The 24,523-nt window shown below is 34.2% G+C and overlaps 1 protein-coding gene across 1 annotated transcript in view; it reads right to left on the bottom strand.

Moving 5' to 3' along the window:
- Window positions 1-24,277, bottom strand: part of LOC126892888 (protein O-mannosyl-transferase TMTC1-like) — a 603,242-nt gene extending 578,965 nt beyond the window's left edge. The window contains exon 1 of the mRNA XM_050662709.1: window positions 24,094-24,277. Coding sequence (XP_050518666.1) covers window positions 24,094-24,159 — 66 coding nt within the window. The 5' untranslated portion in view covers window positions 24,160-24,277. The remainder of the gene's footprint in view (window positions 1-24,093) is intronic.
- Between the last annotated feature and the right edge of the window lie 246 nt (window positions 24,278-24,523).

Raw genomic sequence — 24,523 nt, 5'->3', positions numbered from 1 at the left:
AAAATAATAATTACCAAATAGCAAAAATAAGAGTTTTTTTAGGAAACTAGCAAGTTGCAGACTGCGATAAAAGGTTCCAAAATTAATGCAGAACGCAAGTTAATACCTAATCATCCTCTGAGGTCGAGGACTCAGAATCCATGACTGTTTTATCAGGTAGGAGATCTTTGACATGAAAACGACCAATTCGTTTATTGGACGAATTGTCTTTTAGTTCATAGACAAGAGGCGATATGACTTTTAAAACCGTACATGGAATATACTTCTGACAAAATTTCGCCGCTATGGCATCATTTTTACTTGATTTCACAAAATTTCGTTTTAGGACTCGGTCTCCAGGATAAAACGTAACGGTCTTTTCCTTAAATTATAATATTTCTGGGAACGTAAATAAGAAGATTTCAATCTCTTCCGAATATCGGCAAATATAGGGGGTAGATTTTGGAGATCCTCTAGTCGATGAAGATTCTCAGAAACTTGTGGTAAAGTAGTTGCATTATCGGAAATTAAACCAAAATAATCGCCTGAGAGAGGAACATTTCGACCAAAGTTAAGATACGCGGGAGAACATTTAGTGACCTCGTGAGTGGAAGTCCTTATGGCTTGGGCAACAGAATGAATGTATTGATCCCACGACCTATGGTCCTCAAATGTATAAGACCTTAAAGCGGTAACAATACTACGATTTACACGTTCTGAGTGGTTCGCTTGAGGGTGATATGCAGCATTATAGAAAATCTTCTGCACCCTATATTTGGACATAAGAGTCTTGAAAGCGTTCGAGATAAATTGGGGCCCATTGTCACAGGAGACAATTTGAGGAACACCAAATACTAAAAATACTTGTTCTTCCAAATACTTAATAATTGCTGGGACTGTGGCTTTCCGAAGAGGGCAAACCAAAGGAAATTTGGTGAAATAGTCCACTACTACGAGACAATAAGTATTTCCTGTATAGCTACGAGGGTATGGACCAATTAAATCTAGAGAAATCATCTGCCAAGGGAAATTAATATTTCTAAAAGAACCCATAAGACCAGCTTGTGGTAAGTTACTTGGTTTACAAGTAGCACAAACTATGCATTTAGAGATGTACCTTTTAATGGATTTGCGCATGCCAGGCCAATAATATAACTCAGCAATACGGTGGTAAGTTTTATAGAAACCAAAATGGCCAGCAGTAACTTCGTCATGACACATACGCAAAATATTTTCCCTGTTTGGCGTAGGTACAACTATTTTCCATTCGGTCATATTCGATAATACCTCAACAGGACTTAAAATGTGTTTGTACAGCACATTGTTCTCCACCTTAAAATCGGGATATCTTTGTGGGTCTTGAGTAACCTTATCGACCATATTTTGATACCACGCATCAGGAGTTAACGAAGATAGATCTAAAACATTAATATCAAAAACACGGGAAAGAGCATCAGCAACCACTACTCCGGCTGCCTTTCGATGGACAATCTTATACGAATAGGCAGTCAGTTTACATATCCATCGGGAAAGTCTCTGAGAAGGGTTTTTCATGCTGTGAAGCCATACCAAAGAACTATGGTCCGTAATTATCGTGAAATTACGACCCTCTAAATAATAACGAAAAGCTTCTAAACCCTGAATAATATCTAATAGTTCTTTCTCCGTAGTCGAATAGTTTTTCTGCGCCTTATTCAGTTTCTTACTTGTATAAGCTATTGGGTGTTCAGAGCCATCTTTCACCTGAAATAGCACGCCACCAGAAGCGGTGTTAGAACAATCGGTCATCAGATAAAAATGTTCGTTAAAATTAGGTGAGATCATGACTGGAGCGCTCGTTAGTGCATCTTTAACGCGCCTAAACGCTTCATCGGCCTCAGGAGTCCAAATAATCGTTTGGCCTTTTTTCCTATCCTTCAGAAGATCAGTAAGGGGTGATAGTAAGGTAGAATAAGACGGAACAAACCGACGATAATATCCACACATGCCTAAAATTCTGCGAACTTGGGTGGTAGTTTTTGGGATGGGAAAATCTCTTATAGCGGCGACCTTTTCAGGGTCTGTCCTAAGACCCTGGTTATCAACCATATAGCCTAAAAACTTCAAACTTGGTCGACAAAATTGACATTTATCAAGATTAACCGTTAAATTGGCCTCTTTTAACCGGACAAATAATTTATTCAAAATTTCGATATGAGTAGAAAAATCCGGGGTGACTACCAAGATATCATCAAGATAATAAAACACGTAGGGCTCTAACTGAGGACCTATTACTATATCCATGAGACGACACATAGTTTGGGGAGCAGATACTAACCCAAAAGGCATTGTTACAAATTGAAACAATCCTTTACCATTGACGGCAAAAGCGGTATATTTCCTACTCTCAGTACTAAGAGGTATTTGTAAAAAAGCTTTTGAAAGATCTATAGACGATATGAACTTCGAGTTTTGAAGTTTGCTCAAAATAATATCAATTCGAGGGATCGGGTAAGCATCCCGATTTACTGTGATGCTGTTTAACTTACGTCCATCAAAACAGACCCTAAATGATCCATTCTTTTTCTTCGTGAGCCATAATGGACTACTATAAGAAGAGGTAGACGGTTCGATGATATTAAGTTTAAGCATTTCATCAATCTCTTGGTCTAAATCTTTTTGCCACGCTTGGGGTATCGGATATTGGTATTGCCTAAATGGTGTGGGATTATTCACTTCAATAGAATGGGAAAGCAAGGTAGTACGGCCTAACTTATCCGTAGAGGAGATAGAATTAAACTTGGAGATAGTTTCTTGTAACTGATTTTGTTCCTCATTTGATAAACTAGAAAAATCTTGTACGGCATTCAAGCTCGAAATATTAAATGAAGATATAGACATAGAAAAATCAAAGCAGTTAAGTGTGCTATTAAAAACATTAAGAAAGTCCATTCCAAGGATAACTGAATTTTGCACTGAGGGGATAACATAAAAAGTAACATTTCTGCGGATATTCGCTACAGAGACTTCTGTTACGAATTTGCCCGTGATGGGTTGTACAGTGCCATCAGCAGTCGATACTTGAAGAGAAGAAATCGGGTTAACTTTGACTTTATCGTTGTCTATTAAACGAAGAGATAAAGAACCTAGTAGAGATATGTTTAAACCACTGTCCAGAAGTGCTAAACAAGATTGACCTAATACTTCGATAGGGAGATACGGACGATTATCGTTATGTTTCCTAACTAATAGAGAATTTAAATCTAAGGTTGTTTTATCAATCACTGTGGTGTTGCCAGAAAATTGAGATAAAGGTAGACAGGTATCTCCTTCCTTAATTTTTCTGGAAGAAGAAGGTAAAGGTAACGGAATTAACGCAGAGTTAAGTTCTTGTTCGAGACAAGGAGATGGGAGATTTAATGAAGATACTGAGAAAGAAACACTATCATTATCTGATTCGACATTAAAGGGTGTCTGCTTCAGAAAACTTAATCTTGAGATAGGTTGTTGTTTGAAGTTGTTGTCTTTTTGGACGAAATACCTTTCCCTTTTCGACTGGTAGAAGGTACGGGAGGGCTTGACGTGTTGAGTCCTGTATTGTTTATGGAAGTTACGGAATTCCCTGATGGAGAGACTGTCAGAGGAGGGCTCAGGGTACAATCCTCTAAACGACCGTTTCCCTGACAATTCCTACACCTGGGTTTAGTGGTATTTTCAAGGCCACACCCAAAACAAAAGGGACGCAATCTGGGCTTTGGGCATGCAGAGAAGGCATGTCCCTGAGTATAACAATTCCAACATACGATCGTGGAGGTAACGGTAGATACATTGTGTTTCGGTACTTTATTTTGCCATGATCGATTTCGTGAAAAGGAATTCTGACTAGAAGACGGGAAAGGACGAGACGAAACTACAGTTGAGGGTTGATTAGACCAAGAAAATTTTTCTTCTAACCGCTTACATTTTTCCGTAAGTTCGTCGATACTACGGATTTCTACAAGAGCTAGTTGAGAGTGATATGAGGGTAACAAAGATTTCATGATGATTCTTACCTTTTCGGATTCCGTGAGAGGAATGTCAAGACGACTATACAACCCAAGGATGTTGTTGATAAACATAGTAACGGGTTCATTCTGGAGTTGTTTCCGCTTTTTAATGTCATCCAAAAGATCATCTTGGTAGGAATATGGTAGGAAATCAGCTTTAAGTTTTTGCACCAGATCTTTCCAGCAAGAAAGGTTAGAGCGATTATTCATAAACCAAGTGAACGCAGGACCGGTAAACAACTCAGCGGAGGCTGCAAATAAGTCATCCTCTGGAATACATCTAGAGATTCGCAAACATTCAACTTTCTCTGAGAAAGCGACAACAGTATCACGATCACCTGTACCAGAAAAAGAAATACCCCATTTATGAACTTGGGCAGATTTAGAAAATGGGAAGGGTGACGCATTGTGTATGGGTGCATTTGGAGTGGAGGTAGCAGCTGGGTTTCCCCGAGCATCGAGGTCACCTTCAATATCCAAGATTTTGACTGCGACGGTTTTCTGGTATAATTCCTGTTCATCGGTATCACACTCTAAGCGACTTACTCGTTCAGATAAATGAGCTACTCTAGACGACAATCTAGCAAAGGTAGGATCCAGTATTGTACCCCTGAATATCCCGATTTTCTGGGTAAGGTCTTTCAGTGTGTCCTCAATCTCCTCCTTATGTTTGTCAAAGGGAATACAGGAGGAAGAAATTTGCCGAAAACTCCTATTTTCCTTCTCCTGTCGCAGAGCTCCACGCAATATTTTGCGTTTAGCCTCGACGGTAGGATATTCAGTAACATCAATACTTCGGATTTTAAGCTCGTAATCTAACTCTTTTACCAGTAAATGATCAACTTTAAAAGTGGACATTTTAAAAAAGAAACTTTCAGTATCAAGACAAAACACCCCAATGAAGGTTAGATAGATAAACTCAATAAAAAAAAATTTTACAACTGGCACAAAGCCCGCAAATTTAATCGCATACAGTAATCTAAAATTGAGATAGAAATCAGAACCTAATAAACATATACCTATAACCCAAAATATATAATTGTGTGGATACAAGTGCCAGTACAGGATATCATAATAATTATAAGATACCAAAAAATATGTAACGTATAAAAATGTAAAAATTCAGTTTATTAAATATTAACGTCACCTTCAATAAACATTTATATATTACCTTTTAACTTATGTTCGTATACCACCCAACAATTCATGCTATATCCTCAATTCTAAAATAATTTCCCTTACACCTGTATACTCTCTCAAAAAAAAACAAAATGATACACTGCTACTATCAACTTTTTCTTTTTTTTTTCCAAAACAACAACAAACTGTAAGTGATAATTCGCAATAACCAAATTGAATAAGAGAATGTAGTGTAACTAACACTAAATCACCACCTAAATGAAAAACAACAGCTCCACGATGGGCTCGCCACTTTGTAACCCTTATAGTAGGGTTATATTTTTTTTTTTGGTACTAAAATTTGATTGATGAAGAGAAAGGAGTAGTGAGAAACGGCTTAACAAGTTAAAATTAGAATGAAGATAACAAATTAATTATGAGGATGAGGATGAGACGTAAAAGCTCAGGAAGTGGAGATCGGCTTATTTTCGTGCTGTTGTTTAGGGGAGAAAGAGATAGTGATAAAGGAAGAAACCAGAAAAATTAAAAAGTAATGAAATACTTAAAAGAAAAGAACTGACCTATGATCAATAAACCAAAGATGGGCGCCAGAAGTAAATGCCTTTTAGAGCCTTTACTTCGTTGATAGAACAGTGTGGGAGACTAGAAAAGAGAGAGAGAGAGATATAGAGAGAGAGATATATAGAGAGAGAGATATAGGGAGAGATATATATATAGAGAGAGAGAGAGAGATATAGAAAGAGAGAGAGGGGGAAAGAGAGAGAGAGAAAGAGAGAGAGAGAAATAAGGAGAAAGATATAAACAATCCAAATAACTTAATCCTGAAATAAAATATTATATGAACACATATAGTTGAGAGATATCAGGTGCAGGTGAAATGATACAAACCCAATAGGTATACCTTATTTTTATTGTGTAAAAAAAATACCTAGATATATGTAAAGTAAGATTTTGGTAACTAATGTATATATATATATATATAATGTAAAATTTCTAGCTAAAAATATAAATAATGTATAATAATGTAAAACATTGGCTTGCAAGATGAATATATAATAGTAAAATTTAATTAATAATATAAATAATGAATATGAGTAATGTTAAAATTTTGGTTGCCAAGATATAAGCAGATAACGTAAAAGTTTCCGACTATTAAATGATTTCTATGAGTTTACGTTTCTTTCAGATACAAACAATAAAGAGACAGAAAAACAATAGTGAGTGCTAGTCAACAGAACCAGATGATATTCTTCATAATACCGTATTAATATACTTGTATATTATCTACCACAATACCTAAGTTATTATGTAATGAACCCTATAGAGACCAATGCTCTAGGTCTATAAGTACTTATGTTCCCTTACATGCATTGAGATTTAGATGAAAAATTGACAACATATTATTTGTTGTGTAGACACAACCGATAGTAAAAGATATGATAAGGGAAGTTAAAAAATAATCTAATGCTTAACAACAAATGTAGAATAAATATATAATATATTGCGGAACACAATTCGGTCTATAAATGAGAACATTAATTAAGTACACTTATCTTTGTTCCAATCTAGATGAAATTCCTTCAGCTCTAATTCCAAGTGTTGGCTTATGGACGTGCCGGTTTATCAGACGGTAAGCGGCTCTAGGAGTATACACATCTTAGGGAAGATTTACGTTCCAGATAATTAATAGGAATGTTATTCTTAGTGCATTTTCCATATAAGTTGTCTTTGTGGGATATTAAAAGCTTGGTTCTATTTTATAATTCTCTAGGTACGGCTAAAAAGAGAGGTTCTCATTAGGTATCTAGAAATTTTTTCCTGGATACAAGGTGAGACAGACCGGTTACAAAAGATAACCGAACATATTCTTCCACATAAATGGGAAGGTCATTTATCCAAAATGAAATTACATTATTACTTAAGTAATATATTTCTAAAAGTAACTTTGCTAGATTTGACTTTTTAAGGTATAAAATTATTCATTTTGATATATGTGTTTCCTAAATTTCCAAAAGAAATTTTAAAATAAAATCACTTACCAGACGTTCATTTTAGGAATATTATATCTTTACAGATATATTTAGCTTGCTTTGTAATTGCAATTCCAAAATAGATTTATTGAATATCTCCTATTCTTTTATGTATGACATCTGCCGTTTTTTCTCCAACACATATTTGTCTGTATTTGACCTTCTTAAGTCGTTGGTTAGCTAGCACTAATTCTGTTTTCATTTTCCTACCTCGATCGTAAGGTAACTTTTTGTTATTCGATGTTAATTATTACGGTTGTCGGGAGTGGCTACTCGTAAACGTAGCGGAACGCTACAGTTTGTTTGTAAAACTAATGACATGTCCTATACATTGTATGTCTTAAAGGATGAATAAATATTATTATTATTATCATATTAACATATCTAAATTAACACGCGTGCGGAAAAGTACAACGCGTGCGGAAAAGTAAAACGCGTGCAAAAAAGTAACACGCGTGCGGAAGAAAAGTAAAACTTTCTAAACTAAAATGCGTGCGCGAAAGTAGTCATTTTTGCACGCTCGTAGAAAAAAATACTTGCTTGTCTAAAATTGAAGGCGCGTCACTCATTGGCTGAACTTACCAGTCGTTTGCAATCTACATGGTGATCGTTTAGTAATTTTAATAAGTCAAAAGACTCAAACCCTGGATCAAAATATAATTCCACACCCCCAGTTTAGATTTTGGTCTCATCACTCAACAATCCAACAAGTTCACAGAGTAGCCAAATATATAAATGCCGATTTTGAAGCCAAGAGATAGTGTTCGGCGGCTTTTCTGGAAGTAAGGCAGACATTTGACAAGGTGTGATCTGAAAGACTCCTACAGTCGGAAAAATGAAAGAATACCCATGAACGATCACAAAAATCACTTATTTTGTCTTTTCTGTCTTTTTCTATAACAAACGTTTGTTATTTATAGAAAAAGACAGCAAATACAAAATAAGTGATTGATGTGATCGTTCATGGGTTTTCTTTCATTTTTCCGACTGTATACAAGCTAAAAAGGACATTACCGCACAGCTTTTTATTCTTCTTGATTCAAATTTGTCATGTAGGAGATACTTCATTAAATATGAGGTATCTTCCAAACTTTACCAAATCTGACGTACTCCGGGGTAGCATGCTGGGATCTACCTTGTGTATCTTGTTTGCCGCAGATCTACATACAACTCTTCAGGAACCACTAGAGGAGATACCACTTACAGATGAAATTAAACTAGGAATTTTGCCGAAGATACTGCAATCTCAGCTTCACATGCTGGCCCCATTTATGCCTCACATCTCTTTAAAGCACATCTAAAGAGAATACAAGAATAAAGAACTTTATAATAATATTGTACTTTGATTTTACCAGTGTGTAAAATCCTTCTTGTTGTTGGTCAACGTTACTACTTTTGTTTTTTATTGATAATCAATAAATTGCAAAATAGTAGCCATGTGATGATATAAGCTGAATTTTAGGAGTATATAAGTTTAGTTTTAATACATGCTCAAAATAAGACACCACTCAGATACAACTAATTTCAAAAAATGTATAACTGAACATGAGTAATTTGGTTCACAAAACCAAGAATAGTTATCATATACTGAATATCAAAATTTCAATCAAATGTTTGTAATTTCACAAACGTAATTGCTGAGCTGACATTACTGCTGAAATTGAGATTTTAACAAAACGTGCCAAGCGAACTACATATTATATTCACGGTTGTATTTTATATTACATGGTAATTATAGAGCACGAATTTCCATCAGGTAATATCAACTAATTCCGTAAAAAATACTATTTTGGTTGATATGCAAGTAATGAATTAATTATTCATCACAATATAATGGAGCATCTTTAAAAATTTATGAAAGTTGAAAATAATTATGGAGAGTATTCAATATAATATACATATTATTTATTACTATCGCAGCCAAACAAGTTAAATGAATATTTCGGTACCAAGGAAAATTGGTTGTCCAAAATTTAAAGCGTGTCACTCATGCGCTGAATATCAATAAAGGGAAATTGTCAAATGCACCGAATTACCGATTGACTGAAATTACCAGTTGTTTGCACTCTACATGATGATCCTTTAGTAATTTTAATCAGCGGTTACCTAGTTTGTCGTTAATTCTAATCCGATAATTACATTGTAGGTTGATAATGTTTGGATTGGCCACGAGAAACCTGATATTAATTGCAAACTCGGATAGTGTCCGAACTGAAAATCGAATTGTACGCATAGTTTTTGGACTTGCAAAAGAAGTTGCAAAAACAACTAAACAGATATACAATTCGAAACACACGGCAATATTTTCGAGAACGAAACGGAATATCCGGAAGCAGTTTATGAGATATATTAGCTTTGACAAAAGTTCTCTAAGAAATTGGTGTAAACTACATAGTTAAAAATTTATTTGGCTAACCCAACAAACAACATTAATGGGAAAATTAAATACACAGAAAATTGCTTTGTTATAAAAGGAATTCTTCGCTCTATGTTTAGTATTACCTAAACTTTGATGATTTCATATAGTCCTTGGATCTCCTAGACCTTTAAACACTGCGACCTAAAAATTTCTCTATATACCCTACAAGAATAAAAAACCGCTAAACGCCGTAAAAATGAGTGGCGCATACAATATTCCAGCTACAAAAGATCTGATATGAATATTACTTGGAGCTAAAATGTATTTTCATGTTGATGCAAAACAAAATTGTAGTTTTATTTTAAAAGATTTTTTCATAATATTTGCTCAATTTGAAGTTAAACGGGCCACAAAAGATAAACTTTGATACAGTTTGAATTTTAAAACTCTTTTGTGGCGCGTTCAAACTTCAAATTTAGCAAATATTATGGAAACATCTTTTAAAATAAAACTAGAATTTTGTTTTGCATCAAAATAAAAATACATTTTCGCGCTACGTAATATTCATATCAGATCTTTTGTAGGTGGAATATTGTATGCGCCGTTCATTTTTACGGCGTTTAGCGGTTTTTTATTCTTGTATCAGGAGTTTTTCAAAAATATTTATAAAGTTGAATGCAGTGTTTCTCGATTACACGTTAAGCTTTATAAATGGTCGCGTTTGTCGCATTATCTCCCAAATGATCTAGTGTCTATCGAATGGACACTAGATTTTTTTTCTATTCGAAATAGATTGAAAAAAAATATTGGGATGGCCGTTAAATGAACTCGGATTGCCCGTTGCCAGATCAAATTAAGCGTCGTAACCACTACAACTACATAAACCATTTTGGGAATAATCGTTAATTGAATTAAACTTTGCACCGTAATAACTTCTAAACGGCTTAACCGATTTTGATCAGTAAACATGTGTTTGAAACGTATTGAAAGTAGTATCTGATTCATCTAAGGCCAAGTATGATAACTGAAGCTGTTACAGGAATTATTGAGCTTGAAAAACCGTTTTTCCCATAGGAAATAGATTTGATCATATTTATGAGGCCTATATCTTAAAAATTCGAATTGTTCTGGATATGGGGTATACACCATTACATTTGTCTAGAGTTCTTCTACAAACGCTCAGTTATTGGCGCAATTCGTAGGTTAAAATTTTGACTAATTGTCGAAAAACCAAAATTTTCAAAGTTTAGTTTTTCAGTTTTTCGACTGTAATGAGTCCTATGTATGTCTGATCCTGACGGTTTAGACACAATTTTAAAAGCTTAACTCAAAACTACTGATTTGGTTTATTTGCGGTTCTCCTGTCTCCTCTTGAACCGAAGATATATACCACCAAAAAAATGCCGTTTTGTACCTACGAAGTTCTATAGCTGGCTTATGGGTAGTCAAAAGTCACAAACTACACCGGTTCCGAATCGGCTCTGAGCTCCTCTTCAAACACAGAAAAAAAATCAAATCGGTTTAACTTTTCCACACACATAGGTACATACATAAATACATACATATATACATACATACATACATATATACATACATACATACATACATACATATTACCCACAAACATTTTCCCTTTTTTAAATAGAAATTGAGTCGGGCTCGGTAATTTTTGAATGGTATAGGTATAACCGATTCGCAATACGACATTCAACATCTAACTGAAACTCGATCCCACTTTTCAATTATTGATAGAACAAAATACACCCTGGACTAGAAAAGGATCACAAGGTACGTGTAAAAGAAAGCCAACTTAACAAAATCATTTCGAGATATAACACATGGAGAGTAACCTATTTCCAACCAAAACACAAATGATCGCCTTCAGACATCCTAATAGTACCCGTAAAGTACGGGCTAGGTTAACTCTGCAAGAGGAAGCACTTAAATTCCGCTCATCGGTGGTCTATTTGGGAGTTCGCTTTAACAGGACACTCAACTGGAACACTTATATTCAAAACACCTTAAACAAGGTAAGGAATAGAGCTAAACTTCTTGGAGCGTTTTCTGGAAGGTTTGGAGGTACATCAAGCAAGACTCTCCTACACACCTACAAGATGTACATAAGGCCCATCATCGACTACAGAGTTTGTCTCTATGCTTCATTTATCGCTAAGCACAACAAAACCATCCTTGGTTTTCAACGCAGAATATTTAGAAGGTGCCTCCGAAAGCAGTGGAGATATCCGTCGACGTTAGTACACCCACTCGCTAAAATCCCCCCATCACAAAGATAATTTGTTCTCTCAGCAACAAATACATCACACGTACGACTGTACAAATAGCAGAGCCAAAACAGTGTTAAAAATTCCTTGCAATGAATACGGACATATACTCACCAGTACCCCAAAAAATAAAGTTCCATTCCCTTCAGTCAATCATCTACAATTGGTCAGAAACGAACTTCCTGATGAGTACTACGATATTCTAGAGGAAATCCCCCTAACATATCACATCCCTACACGCTGAATCCAAGAGCCGTTTCTGATTAGTGAGAGCTTAAATTTCTCGCTTGTATATGGGCAAGTTCGAAGCAACAGTTCTCTTCTAAAACCTCTACAGATTCTGTGCTAAACAAAATCATCACCACGTTACAAAGCCCCCGACTCACTAGCAGCTTTGCTTCTGAATCTACATTATTCTTAATGTCCCATCTGCTCACACTACGTACCTATTCGGATATCACACTTAAACTCCTGAAAGGGAGTCTCCGGTACCTTGAAGAGGCTCAGGTCTAAAAGGAGGTAAAACAACTCGTGCTGCTGGTGTAAAAGATCATAAAGAGGTGGTTACACAACTTTAAAAGAGAAACGCCTGTCAAATGCCAATCAAAAGCCATTTCCAACGAGTTAATAAGATTTATTACAAAAGAGTTAATTAAGATTTCTCGCAATCTACTGGTCCAATGTGTTGGAATTTTTCCATATATATACATATTCTATATACATAAAAAGCAAATATTCCACAACAGCTTTGCATACAAATAAAAATTTAAATTACTTTTTTCCTATCCATAGAATATTTTGCTCATTTTGTCGTCTAGTCCTTTATAAAGAGATCAAAAGCTTAAAAAAGACTTCGCCGGTTGTATAATAATCAGACCGACACCAGAATTCGTCGAATTTTCCCTAGAGATTCTAAGGAGGCGTTATTAGAAAGTCAGGAATTATTCGTTCTTATATATTTTAAATTTAAATCTACTGAAAACAGAACAATGAAGTCCAAATCTTGTATAAAATTGAAAAAATATTTCTCAAAAAACATAACATGGTTTTTGTAACTTCTTAAAAACAAGTTGCCTTAAACTCTTTATTCATATTTATATGAATCTAAATTAACACCGTTTTTATTAATGTCCAATCCTGTTGAATTAGAGATGATATTCATATCTATTCATCTGATTCTTTTAGTCAATAATTAAAAAGTCTTTTCTGAACTTGGTGAATTAGTTATTTGTTTTTAGTTTTTTTTTCTGATTTTCTGGCTTATCTGGATGTGCACCAGACACCTTTATTAAACCGACTATCATAAAATGTATATATCCTTAAAGTATCTAGAAAAAAACCGAAATAGATTAGGACACTAATCTTATTAATTAATTATCTTGACAAGCAAGATAATCTAAAACTTCAGAAAGTTAAAGATTTCTTGATTAATTCTCTGAATGACTTCGGATTTAAAATCCTTAGACAGTTTCATAAGACAACACTACTTGTCCTCATGAAGTGTAAATCAAAAGTGAACAAAATATAACAATAGACAAGTACAGACAAAGAGATGACAGTTACTAGACAGGTATCAATTTATACCTAAAGCCTACTTCGTGCCTGATTTCCTATATGATTTCGGACTTAAAAATGACTTGATAGCAGCTAATATTCAAGACAATAAAAAGCTTGATTTTTATAATTGTTTAGGCCAGTAATTGTGAGAATAAAGCAAAAGTTATGACAATGTGATTATTAGAAATCGGTCCTAGTTGCTTCGCGACTTTTAACCCGTAACAAAATAAAAAATCGTTACAAATAATTAGAATTATATTATATGGATCTAACAAAGTAGAAAATGTAAATAATAAAAAGTCTATTAGTCGAGGAAATGAAGCATTTTGGCTCGCAATTTTTTCGTCCAACATGGATTTACTTCAAATTTTTAAAGAAGGTGCATAATAGTCCAAGGATCATTTTCTATATCATGCCGCTGTACGCTAAAACCTTGGGGGTGGTTGCCACCCCATCTCGGGGGCGGGAACTTTTTATTACATTTAAACCATGTAGATCAATGTAGAAGGTAATTCTAAGAAAAAAATAGTTTTTAAATTTTATTAATTAGTTATTATTTAAATAATATTTAAATAATTATAATTATTAAAAAATAGTTAAGATGGTTCGGTCATGTTCAACGTCGAGACGTTAATCACCCAATACGAAGAATAGCTGAAGTGCAGATTCCTGGAAGGAGTAGGAGAGGAAGACCAAAGAAGACCTGGGGGGAGGCGATAAGGCAGGACATGTTGGTAAAGGGGATTAACATTGATATGACCCAAGACAGAATTGTGTGGAGAAATGCAATTAGGGAAGCCGACCCCGCATAGGGATAAGGCAAAGAGAATGATGATGAAACCATGTAGATCAATGTAGAAGGTAATTCTAAGAAAAAAATAGTTTTTAAATTTTCTTCGTAAAATTAACATTTTTCGAATTATTCGCTCTTGAAAGTAACAGTTTTTCGACGAAAAAATCGACTTTTTTAGAGTGTGTTTTGAGAATACCTCGAAAATATGCATTTAATAAAAAAACCGTAAATATCAAAATTGTGTCTTTTAGTAATACAAACCAATTTCTTCCTCTGTAATATCTTCAAGACCAATACAAACCGAGATGCGGCATGTTAAAAGTTAGCTTTTTTCGTCAACTGCATAATTTGGAATATTCAAAGCCAAATAACGGAAACACTTTGCATTTTTTCGAGGAAAACTTCAATAATATTTTTTCAAGTATAGAGTTAGGCCTTTCAAAAAATAATAATAAAAACTTTCTATCATAAAAATTAAGTAACATGATTAAAAAAAGGTCGGTACCTGCTTTTCTCTATGAAAAATCAGTGAAAACAACCCCCTAACTAATTTTTGAAACCCCCTAATTTTTGAAAAAACTTTTTATCACCAAAAATAAAGGAGCTATGTTTATAAAACGATTTTTTTTTCGAAAAATTTGAATAGTCCGCTTATGGATCATTTTGAATGTATGTATAATACCACAGAACCGGCTCGTATACTAGAAGATGACTAAAAAACTATTTGTATTTGTATTTGTTCATATTAGTAAATTCGTATTTTTGTGTAAATAATGTTTTTGTAATTCTTTTATTCTACTTTTTTCTGTATAGATCTATTAAATTATCTACTTATAAAAATTTTAATGTTATTTAACGTGATTTTTAAGGGTTGAAATATTATGATATTATATCCCAAAGCATAAAACAATCATTATTTAACCCGTAAAAACCAAATTTTACACATATTAAAGTTTACAATGTTTTTATTTAATTTTTGAAAATAGGGGGTAGTTTGCACCCCTAAAAATATTCAACGCCCTTAAGCATAATATAAAATATGAAGTACAGGGTGAGATTATCCTAATCCCAAATTTTTATGTAAATCGATGCAAGCAGAAATTATTCTTTTAGGATAAGTAAATTTTTTATATATAGCTCCAACAAGGGTGGTTTTAAGGGTTGAAATATTATGATAGTATATCTTAAAGCATAGAACAATCATTATGTAACTAATAGGAACCAAATGTTGACAATATTAAAGTTTTAATGTTTTTTAAAATTTTTTCAATTAGGGGTTGTTTTCACCCTGAAAAAAACAAAAGCGTACAACGGCTCAATATAGAAAATGATCTAGAGGGTGTAATGAGCCTAATCCAAATTTTTGTACAAATCGATGCTGGACGAAAAAATTGCGAGGTTTTATTTCCTCGACTATATGCATCTGAAGCAGCAAAACATAGATAGGTTTATCCTATAGCGAAAAATTACTATGAAAGTAACCAGCTAATATTATTTGAAGACTTAAATGGGTGAATTGGAGAAATAAAATCGGAAAAGAAATGAAAATCAGAATTTATAAAACAGTTATCAGGCCAATAATGACATACACGGCAGAAACACGACCAGACACAAAGAAGACAAAAAGAAATCTACAGAAAGCACAGATTAAAATCCTTCAAAAAATCGATCGTAAGACACTATGGGACAGAGCTAGAATACAGACAGACATACGACGCAGTTGCAAGATGGAGAACACTTGTAACTGGATAACAAACAAAAAAGTAGAATGAAATGGCTAAATAAGCTGAATGGCAACAAATAAAGTAGTAAGGATGGTGGGAGTCCTTCCAAATAGGAAAACGATCAGTGGTAAGACCACGAAAACGATGTAACGACAACTTACTGGAAATAAATTGAAATACAGACAGGTCACGTCTATCTATCTATCTAATCAGCCCTAAACATCCATCCTTGGATATAGGCCTCCTCTTCCTTCTTCCATGCCTCTCAATCTTGGGCAATTTGCATCCATTTTGACCCAGTGTGTTTCTTCAGGTCATGTGACCATCGCATCTGTGGCCTTCCCCTTTTTCGTTTGTGGTTCCATGGTCTCCAATGTATTACCATCATAGTCCATCTTTCATCCTTCTGCCGTAGGGTGTGTCCGGCGAACTTCCATTTAAGCTTTGCTACTTGGGTAGAGACGTCTTTCACTTTTGTTTTGTTACGGATACATTCGTGTCTTTTCCTGTCTGATAATTTAATGTTCAGCATTTGTCTTTCCATGGCTTTTTCTGCCTTTGCTATTTTTTCTATCTACGTCTATATAAAGGAAAAGAAGAATGTGTGAATTGACAATAATATACCTACTCCAAATGGTCCACACGAAAAGAAGGTTTGTAACGAAAATGTTAAACCTCTACAATATTTTGTAATTTTTAATAACTGCAAAATAGGGAGCCATTTCTTCTTAAAATAAGATACCTACTCATAAGTACATACAGATAGCTCGCGGATTAATATCTATATGTTATCTAATATCTCATCTTCTACAAAAAGTATACGAACTATCATAAAAAATAAGATTTGTTAATAAAAATAATAGATTTACAAACATTTACAATTTCCATACATTTAGGATCTATTTAGAAGTTGTTTCCGTGCATACGGTAAATTATTGTCACTAGGTATGGCGGTTTTTGACAAAACACCGGTTTTCGGTTATACCGGTTTTTTTGCTTACGGTTTAACCTGGCGGTTGTAACCGGCCAAACGGTTTTTTTAATCCAATAGGTTACAAAGTTACATTTACAATACACTTTAGTTTGCGATAATCCATTCGACTCGATATCAATATATGATCAAAATTAGTACTATCGACAGAACATATGTATTACTTTTAACACGTTAGTATATTTGTAGAATAGGTATATTTTAACTCATTTAATACTTCCTATATGAGTGTATCGTTTTGAAAACGTAGCGAAATTCTTGGAGATTCGCATTCGTAATCAGTAATTCGATATTCATATTCAGAGCATTATTTTTGGTAATCAGAAAAAGTCATTCATCCACTTTCAATATCAAGAGTTAAATGTGAAAAATAGATGATGTGTGCATCTGATTCAACCAGACACTTCTTATGTAAATATTATGATTACAAATACCTTTTCAAGGAAATATTATAATAAAACTTAATAATTTTTTCTGGGTGATGTGAGATTGCACTTTCAGTTTGCTTCGGTATTTTATAAAATAAAATAAAATTTGAATTATGGTTTTGTTTGGAATAATTACTTGAGAATAATAATTATGATTGGGATCGGAAATAATACATAACCTAATCCTAATCACCGTAAAAACCTAATAACCGGTTTTTACTTTAAAAATAAAAAACCGGTTATAACCAGGACAAAAAAACAACAGGTAAAACCGGTTGTTGTAAAGTAAAAAACCCGGTTTTAGGTTTAAACCGGTAGGTTTTCACATCCCTAATTGTCACCGCAGCGCGAGGTAGCAAAGACCCTTGAACCGACCTCACAACCTCCAAGTCTCACTTCAAGAATTGATCATTATAAGGCCGGAATCACATCAATTCGATTCAAACAACATTCTCAACCATCACCCAACAACTCAATGTCAGGACTGTCCCCCTGTCAGTGAGCAAATGGGTATTCAGTATGCTTTCCAATAGAGTAATAAGAGTAAATATAAAATACGTTTCGGTTAGAGACATGGTTACGACGGTATGTACACAGGTGGGAGGTGTTATCACCACTACTCTGGAACATAGTTTTGGATACCCTGGTTCATCAATTCAGCAAGAACGGATTCTACACAATAGACTGTGCAGACGACATAGCTGCCTTGCAAAGCGATAAGTTTGAGAATACACTATGTTAGAGATTACAAGATTCCTTCAGACTAATAGAAACATGGTGTAATGAACACTCACTACCTATAAATCCAAAACTGACAGAGAAGGTCCTCTTCACCAGAAAAAGAAAGATCACGGGCTTAATACCCCCAAGGGTTTTATACTGCAGTATAAACTTCCCTAACGTGGTGGAAAAACCTTGGTATTACTCTTGACAGGAAGATAACATCTTGCTCTAACATCTTAACTCTTACTTGGACTGAAAGAGCATATTTATATTGTCTTGGGCGTTTCGCCCAGTGTGATCGCCTAAATCTACACTACTGTCATTATGCCAATGCTAACTTACGGAACTATTGTTTGGATACCAGAAATGCTACAGGAAAGAGCGAGGAACAAACTTAACTATATTGACATGAAAACCGAGGGGCCATGAAAACAACGCCAACTGCTGCAATGGAGTTGCTTATTTGCATCATCCCTCTAGACATATATCAAAGAGGTGGCACTAATTACGATGATCCGATTGCGCTTGGCGAGTGCAAACATTGATGTAGGAATGGGACAATTGAGATGTTGTTTCTGGCGAGGTAAGCTGGAGGGACTAACCCTGTACATACCTGCCATGAAGGCGACTCAACTAAACCTACGATTGTCTTCGACAAACCCTACAAAATCGAAACAAGACAACATACGCACTCAAACGTGGCAAATTCGTATTGCATATACACCGGTGGCTCCAAAATGGAAGAAAGCCTATAAATGGGGTAGGGGCAAAAATACCATCGTAGTTCAGACTGAACTAGAACGGCCTGTGGTCTGCTCTGAATCAAAATGAAAACCATCCTATTTTTACGCAAATAAATTGACGGGTTATGGAATGCATATTTTAGATTCCCATAGTCTATTTATTTATCGTCCTTTTGCTTTGTAAATTGTATGTCCAATATCAAACATTCATTATTCATATCCGATATTGAACAGTATGAAATTTAATAAAAAATTTTCCTCTTGGTAAAAGGTATACTAGTTTAAAAAGCCCTAAAGGGCTACAAATATATGAACAAAACCTTTTCGCTCTGTAACAAGAGCATCATCAGTGTTACAAGAACATGGTGAGCCAACCAAAAAATACAAGATCAAAGCCTTTCAAAAAACAGACAAAAGTCGATTAGAAAAGAGTTGAAGACGTACCATGACAAAAGGTACAGCAACAAGAAACAATACGAATCTCAGGAACCGAGGATGTACCGGGATAAAATTTACAGAAAAACCAAAGGAGAAAGACGTCGTGATACAAGGACGTACCTAGATCAAACTTATAGTAAAACAAACGAAAATAAGAAGAAAACTTAAAATAAACAAAATAGAAAATACGAAAGAGAAAATTATACGAGGAGGTATCAATATAGAAACTATACAAATACGAATAAACATGAAACATATGAAAGAAGGACTTATCATAATAAGAATAGAAAACAAGGAAACAGAGGAGCAAAGCTCAACAAGGAAGAAGAAATAAACAATGGACTCAGATGACTTACAACCACCGTGAGCAACAAAAAAAAAATTCGGTGCCTGATGCAAAAATTTTCGGGAATGTATGCAAACTAAATAGGGATTGACTTAAGGGTTGAAAACTAAGTCGTGTGTGATGATGCTAAGAGGTATGCCTAGGGTGGTAATTTGAATCCCACTCGTTTTGAGGACCTGCATGTTTAACACGAAAATATATTGTTTACATGATGAGAAATAAGCAAAAGGAGCTTGGAATTATGGAATAAAAATATTTTTTTGGAAATCAGCTATAACGCTGCGGATGGAGGAGTTTTTTCTCTCGCCCCAAGGAATCTAATAACTATATTAGACTATTTTACACTTTTTACAAACTTATACAACTCCTCTTTACAACTACGGGGTTGAAAACTTAGTACTTCAATTATGGACCGAACAATAGAATAATACAAAAAGGAGACCAATATAATTAGTACATAAACACATACACACAATGCTATAATTATAAGAATATTAAATACAGAATAATACAACCCTCTAATAATAAAATCAAATATTTCTTATTTCGCGTAATAAAACACGAACTTCAATATTAACCTACATAATATGTTTACTTGAAGTAATACAATTCGAGTATGTTACAAATACATAAATACCGAGATTCAGCAAGAACAGTAAACTATATCCTATTTGTTTGGATAAAATAAAATACAATAATTAAACACAACGGCGAAGCATATTATAAGTATATAAAAATAGTCCGAGAGCTAGTCGCACGATCTATAATATTAATAATATAATAACTAATAATACAATTCGATAATAATAATAAAATAATACAATTAGAATACAACACCTTACACACTGAAACATATATCCCACTCAATACCTTTTCATTTACCCTTACCTAACCTAAACTTTCATTTGAATGTTTTAATTTAAATTCTATTTCAGATTTAACTTGATATTATTACCTAAGGTGTTGCAGTTGGAAAGGTATTATTTGTTCAAAGACTAGTGTCTTTACACCACACATTATATTTATCTAATATGTTATACATAATTTATCATTATCATTGTAAACTTTGAGCACTGACTGCATTCGTTATTATTTATTTCGCCCGGGCAGTAATTTCCCCCGGCAGTATGTCCAATATCAAACATTCATTATTCATATCCGATATTGAAGAGTATATTTTTATCACCCCGTATATCACATGAGCCAATTTGTTATGGTATAATTACATGTACGGGCTTCTAATTTAGTTTAAGAACTGTAAATTGTAAACAATAATTCGGGCAATTGCATTATTTAATTTGATGATAAAATATATTTCTTTGTTCTCAATATTTGTAAATATACTCAGCGCGTGGCTTGACACCAATACTAAGTGCCACCGCTGAGAAAGAATACACATTTAGAATCATTCTCAAGAATCAATTCAACCAGGCAAGATGTGCCTTTAACTTCATTCATTACATTCAACATGTAGTATCATAGAGTCTTCAACTAAAGCGTGTACAAGTAACAAGTCAGTCTCAAAGTTCTCCCGGGGTAACAACCCTTAGTGTCGGTCTTATAAATAAACTGTCGAATTGCTATTTGGTGTTTCCCTTATCTGAAGAACAGCCTCAACTGAGCGCTAGGGATTATACATTGTATAAGGCACGGATTTAAGTTGTCACTATAATTTTGGTTCCAACTTTAGATGTTTTAGATTTTCGGTTCTTTTGATTTCTCGTCGTTATGTAAACTTTTTTAATAAATATACTGAATTTAGCTCACAAAAGAAACATTTAGGATCTATGTAGAAGTGCTAAGATAGTGTAGAAGTATAGTAATAAAAATATATAAATGTTCTTCTTCTTCTTCCTCTTTATAAGCAATTCTGCTTGTTCACTGGCGGATTGATACCTCTATGGAAGGTTGTCATTCCATCTTTTGCGCGGTGGGCCGATACTTCTTTTACCAATTGGTGATTTATCTCGTGCTATTTTGACCACACGTGTCTCCCCCATTCTGGTTATGTGATTGTTCCATTATTTTTTGTCTATTTAGTGTCCATTCGTTTACAGACTTTACGTTACATTGTGTTCTAACATCTTTGCTCCTCTTTCGATCTCTCAGTGTATTTCCTGTAATTATTCTCAGTACTCTCATCTCTGCCGTTTCCAGTAGTCTTTGTGTTATGGCTGCATCGGGTCTTGTTTCTGATGCATATGTCATTTTTGGTCTTACACTGGCTTTATAAATTCTTGACTTCATGTCAATGTTAATATGTCGGTTCCGTCATATAGTGTTATTAAGGCATCCTGCCAATCTATTTGCTTTTGGTACTTGATTTCTCACTTCTTTGTCTAGGTCTCCGTAACTTGACAATGTAATTCCAAGGTATTTTACTTCCATTACTTGTTCAATACTGATACCATCAATTTCTATTTTGCATCTGATTGGTTCTTTATTGATTACTATTGTTTTGCTTTTTTGAGATGAAATTGTCATATTGAATTCTTTTGCTCTTATGTTAAATCTGTGGACTAATCTTTCCAGACTACCTTCATCTTGGGCTATCAATATTGCGTTGTCTGCGTAGCAGAGTATTTTTACTTCTTTGTTTCCCATTCTATATCCTCTTCTTTTGTTGACGTTTTTGATGATTTCATCCATGATTAAATTGAAAAGCATAGGGCTCAATGAGTCTCCCTGTCTTATTCCGCTGCCTATATCTGTAGGTTCTGTAAGTTGTCCATCTATTCTGACTTCCATTTTGTTGTTTTGGTAGATGTTCTCAATAGTTTTTATGTTATAGATAGATATAGATATTTATTTATTTATCATAATAGATAATACACAAAACAAAAACATTGGACTCCACACCTGTACAAATTACATAAGAATTGTCAAGGCAAGGAGCGCTGTATAATTATCATAAAGTATTACAAAAATTAAAAACATGAGACTAAACAAATAAAGAAATAAGCATTGTCAAATTAAATTAATCAGAAACATTCAATATATAAACAAAAAAAAAAGAGAAAATAAAATAAAAATAAAAACACTGGAAGTACAACAAACATTGCCAATTGGTTTCTAGGTCTTAGTTTTAATATAATGGACTAATAATCTCTTAAAGATAGTTGCATTATGGCTATTTTTAATGTGATAAGGTATATTATTGAACTGTACAATTCCTTTATGAAACAAGCTTTTCATTGAACTGGACTTGTTGGTTGTTCTAACATAAACATTTATTGAATTTGGAGCTCTAGTGCTATGCTCATGAACATTTGCTATCGGGACCAACTGACTGTTCAAATACTCAGGCAGTAATTGGTTTACCATCTTAAATAAGAATGTCATAGATTGGACATACATAAAATGTTCAACTTTTAACCCATTTAAAGTTTTTAGCATATCTTGAATTCGAGTATATCGATTGCATCTCAATATTACTCGCATAGCCTTATTTTGGAGAATTTGAAGCCTGTCATAATTAGAACATCCTGTATAAATCAATAAACAACAATATAAAAAGTGAGGTAATATTAACGAACTATAAATTGTTAATTTAGTTTTAAATGTCAAAAATTGTGATACTCTTCGAAAAAAACCTATTTTTTCCCTATCTTTCTGCAAATGTAATCAACATGTTTACTAAAAGTTAGTTCCCTATCCAATATGAATCCCAAATACTTTATTTCCTGAACCATTTCAATTTTTTCATTATTTAATTTAATGTGAACATCCAAACTTAAGAATTTCCCGAAAAGAGTATTATTACCAATAAACATGTATTTGGATTTTAACTCATTGACTTTCAATTTGTTTAACTTAAATCTTTCAGTTAATAAATGCAATTCACGATTCATCGTGTCCACTACATCAACAAAATGTTTCCCATAAAAATATATTAATGTGTCATCAGAAAAAAGATGAATTTTACATTTCTTAATACGTTTCCCAAATCATTAATGTATAATATGAAAAGTAGAGGTCCAAGTACACTGCCTTGCGGCACTCCAATATCATTTAACTGTGGATTTGATTATCTAGAGGGACTTCTCTATTATACAGAAGATGGATTACATCTTTGAGTCTTACTCTGTCAAATGCTTTCTTCAAGTCAATTAGACATAGAAATGCTGCTCTATTATACTCTCGTGATTTCTCAGTAATTTTCTTTATGACGAATATTGCATCTGTAGACGATCTTCCAGTACAAAATCCCTGTTGTACCATATAAATTTTAGAGCAACTAAACTTTTTTGCAAAAAATGAATGAAAGATACGAAAGGATCGTTTATCAATTTCGTGAAATAATCAAACAAAATTTACTATTTTGCGAATGGATTTGTAATTTGGCTAAAAGTAAATCCGTACGTTCATGAAGTTAACCCGTTTTCTCCGTGAATTCCGTCAGTTATCGTCACCGCAGCGCGAGGTAGCAAAGGCCCTTGAACCGACCTCACAACCTCCAAGTCTCAATTCAAGAATTGATCATTATACAGCCGGATTCACATCAATTCGATTAAGGAACTCCATAAAGCACTTACCGCCTCCGTGTGAATGGGATGGGTGGCGAAGAGCAGGCCCGCCACGGCGGCAAAGGGGGCCTTCATCCCGGCCACGCATAGACACACTTTGGTGAAAAGGGCGCAAGCAGCGCCGTGGAGCAGCACGTTGCTCAAGTGGAACCATAGGGGCTTCAAGCCGAAGATCAAATAGTTGGCTCTGGAACAAAGAGGTTATTGTTAGAGAGAAACACAAAGCGGCGAGTGGTCGAGTAATGATTATACCACCAAAAAAGGCATTTTTTAAATAGATGCTCTTGAAAATTAGACTTAAAGTAGCTTACTTCATAATCTATTGTACCAAGAAAATGCTAAATGTCAATTTCGGTGGGTTTTTGTAACAATTAAGCGGCTTAACGGTCTTAAACGAGGTGAATTTATCCCCACCTATATACTAAGAGCTAGAGCCGAA

This window comes from Diabrotica virgifera, chromosome 1 (genome assembly GCF_917563875.1).
Source record: "Diabrotica virgifera virgifera chromosome 1, PGI_DIABVI_V3a".
NCBI classification, from domain to species: domain Eukaryota; kingdom Metazoa; phylum Arthropoda; class Insecta; order Coleoptera; family Chrysomelidae; genus Diabrotica; species Diabrotica virgifera.
Note: the sequence above shows the minus strand (reverse complement) of the source record. Positions and strands in the feature narration are given on the sequence as shown.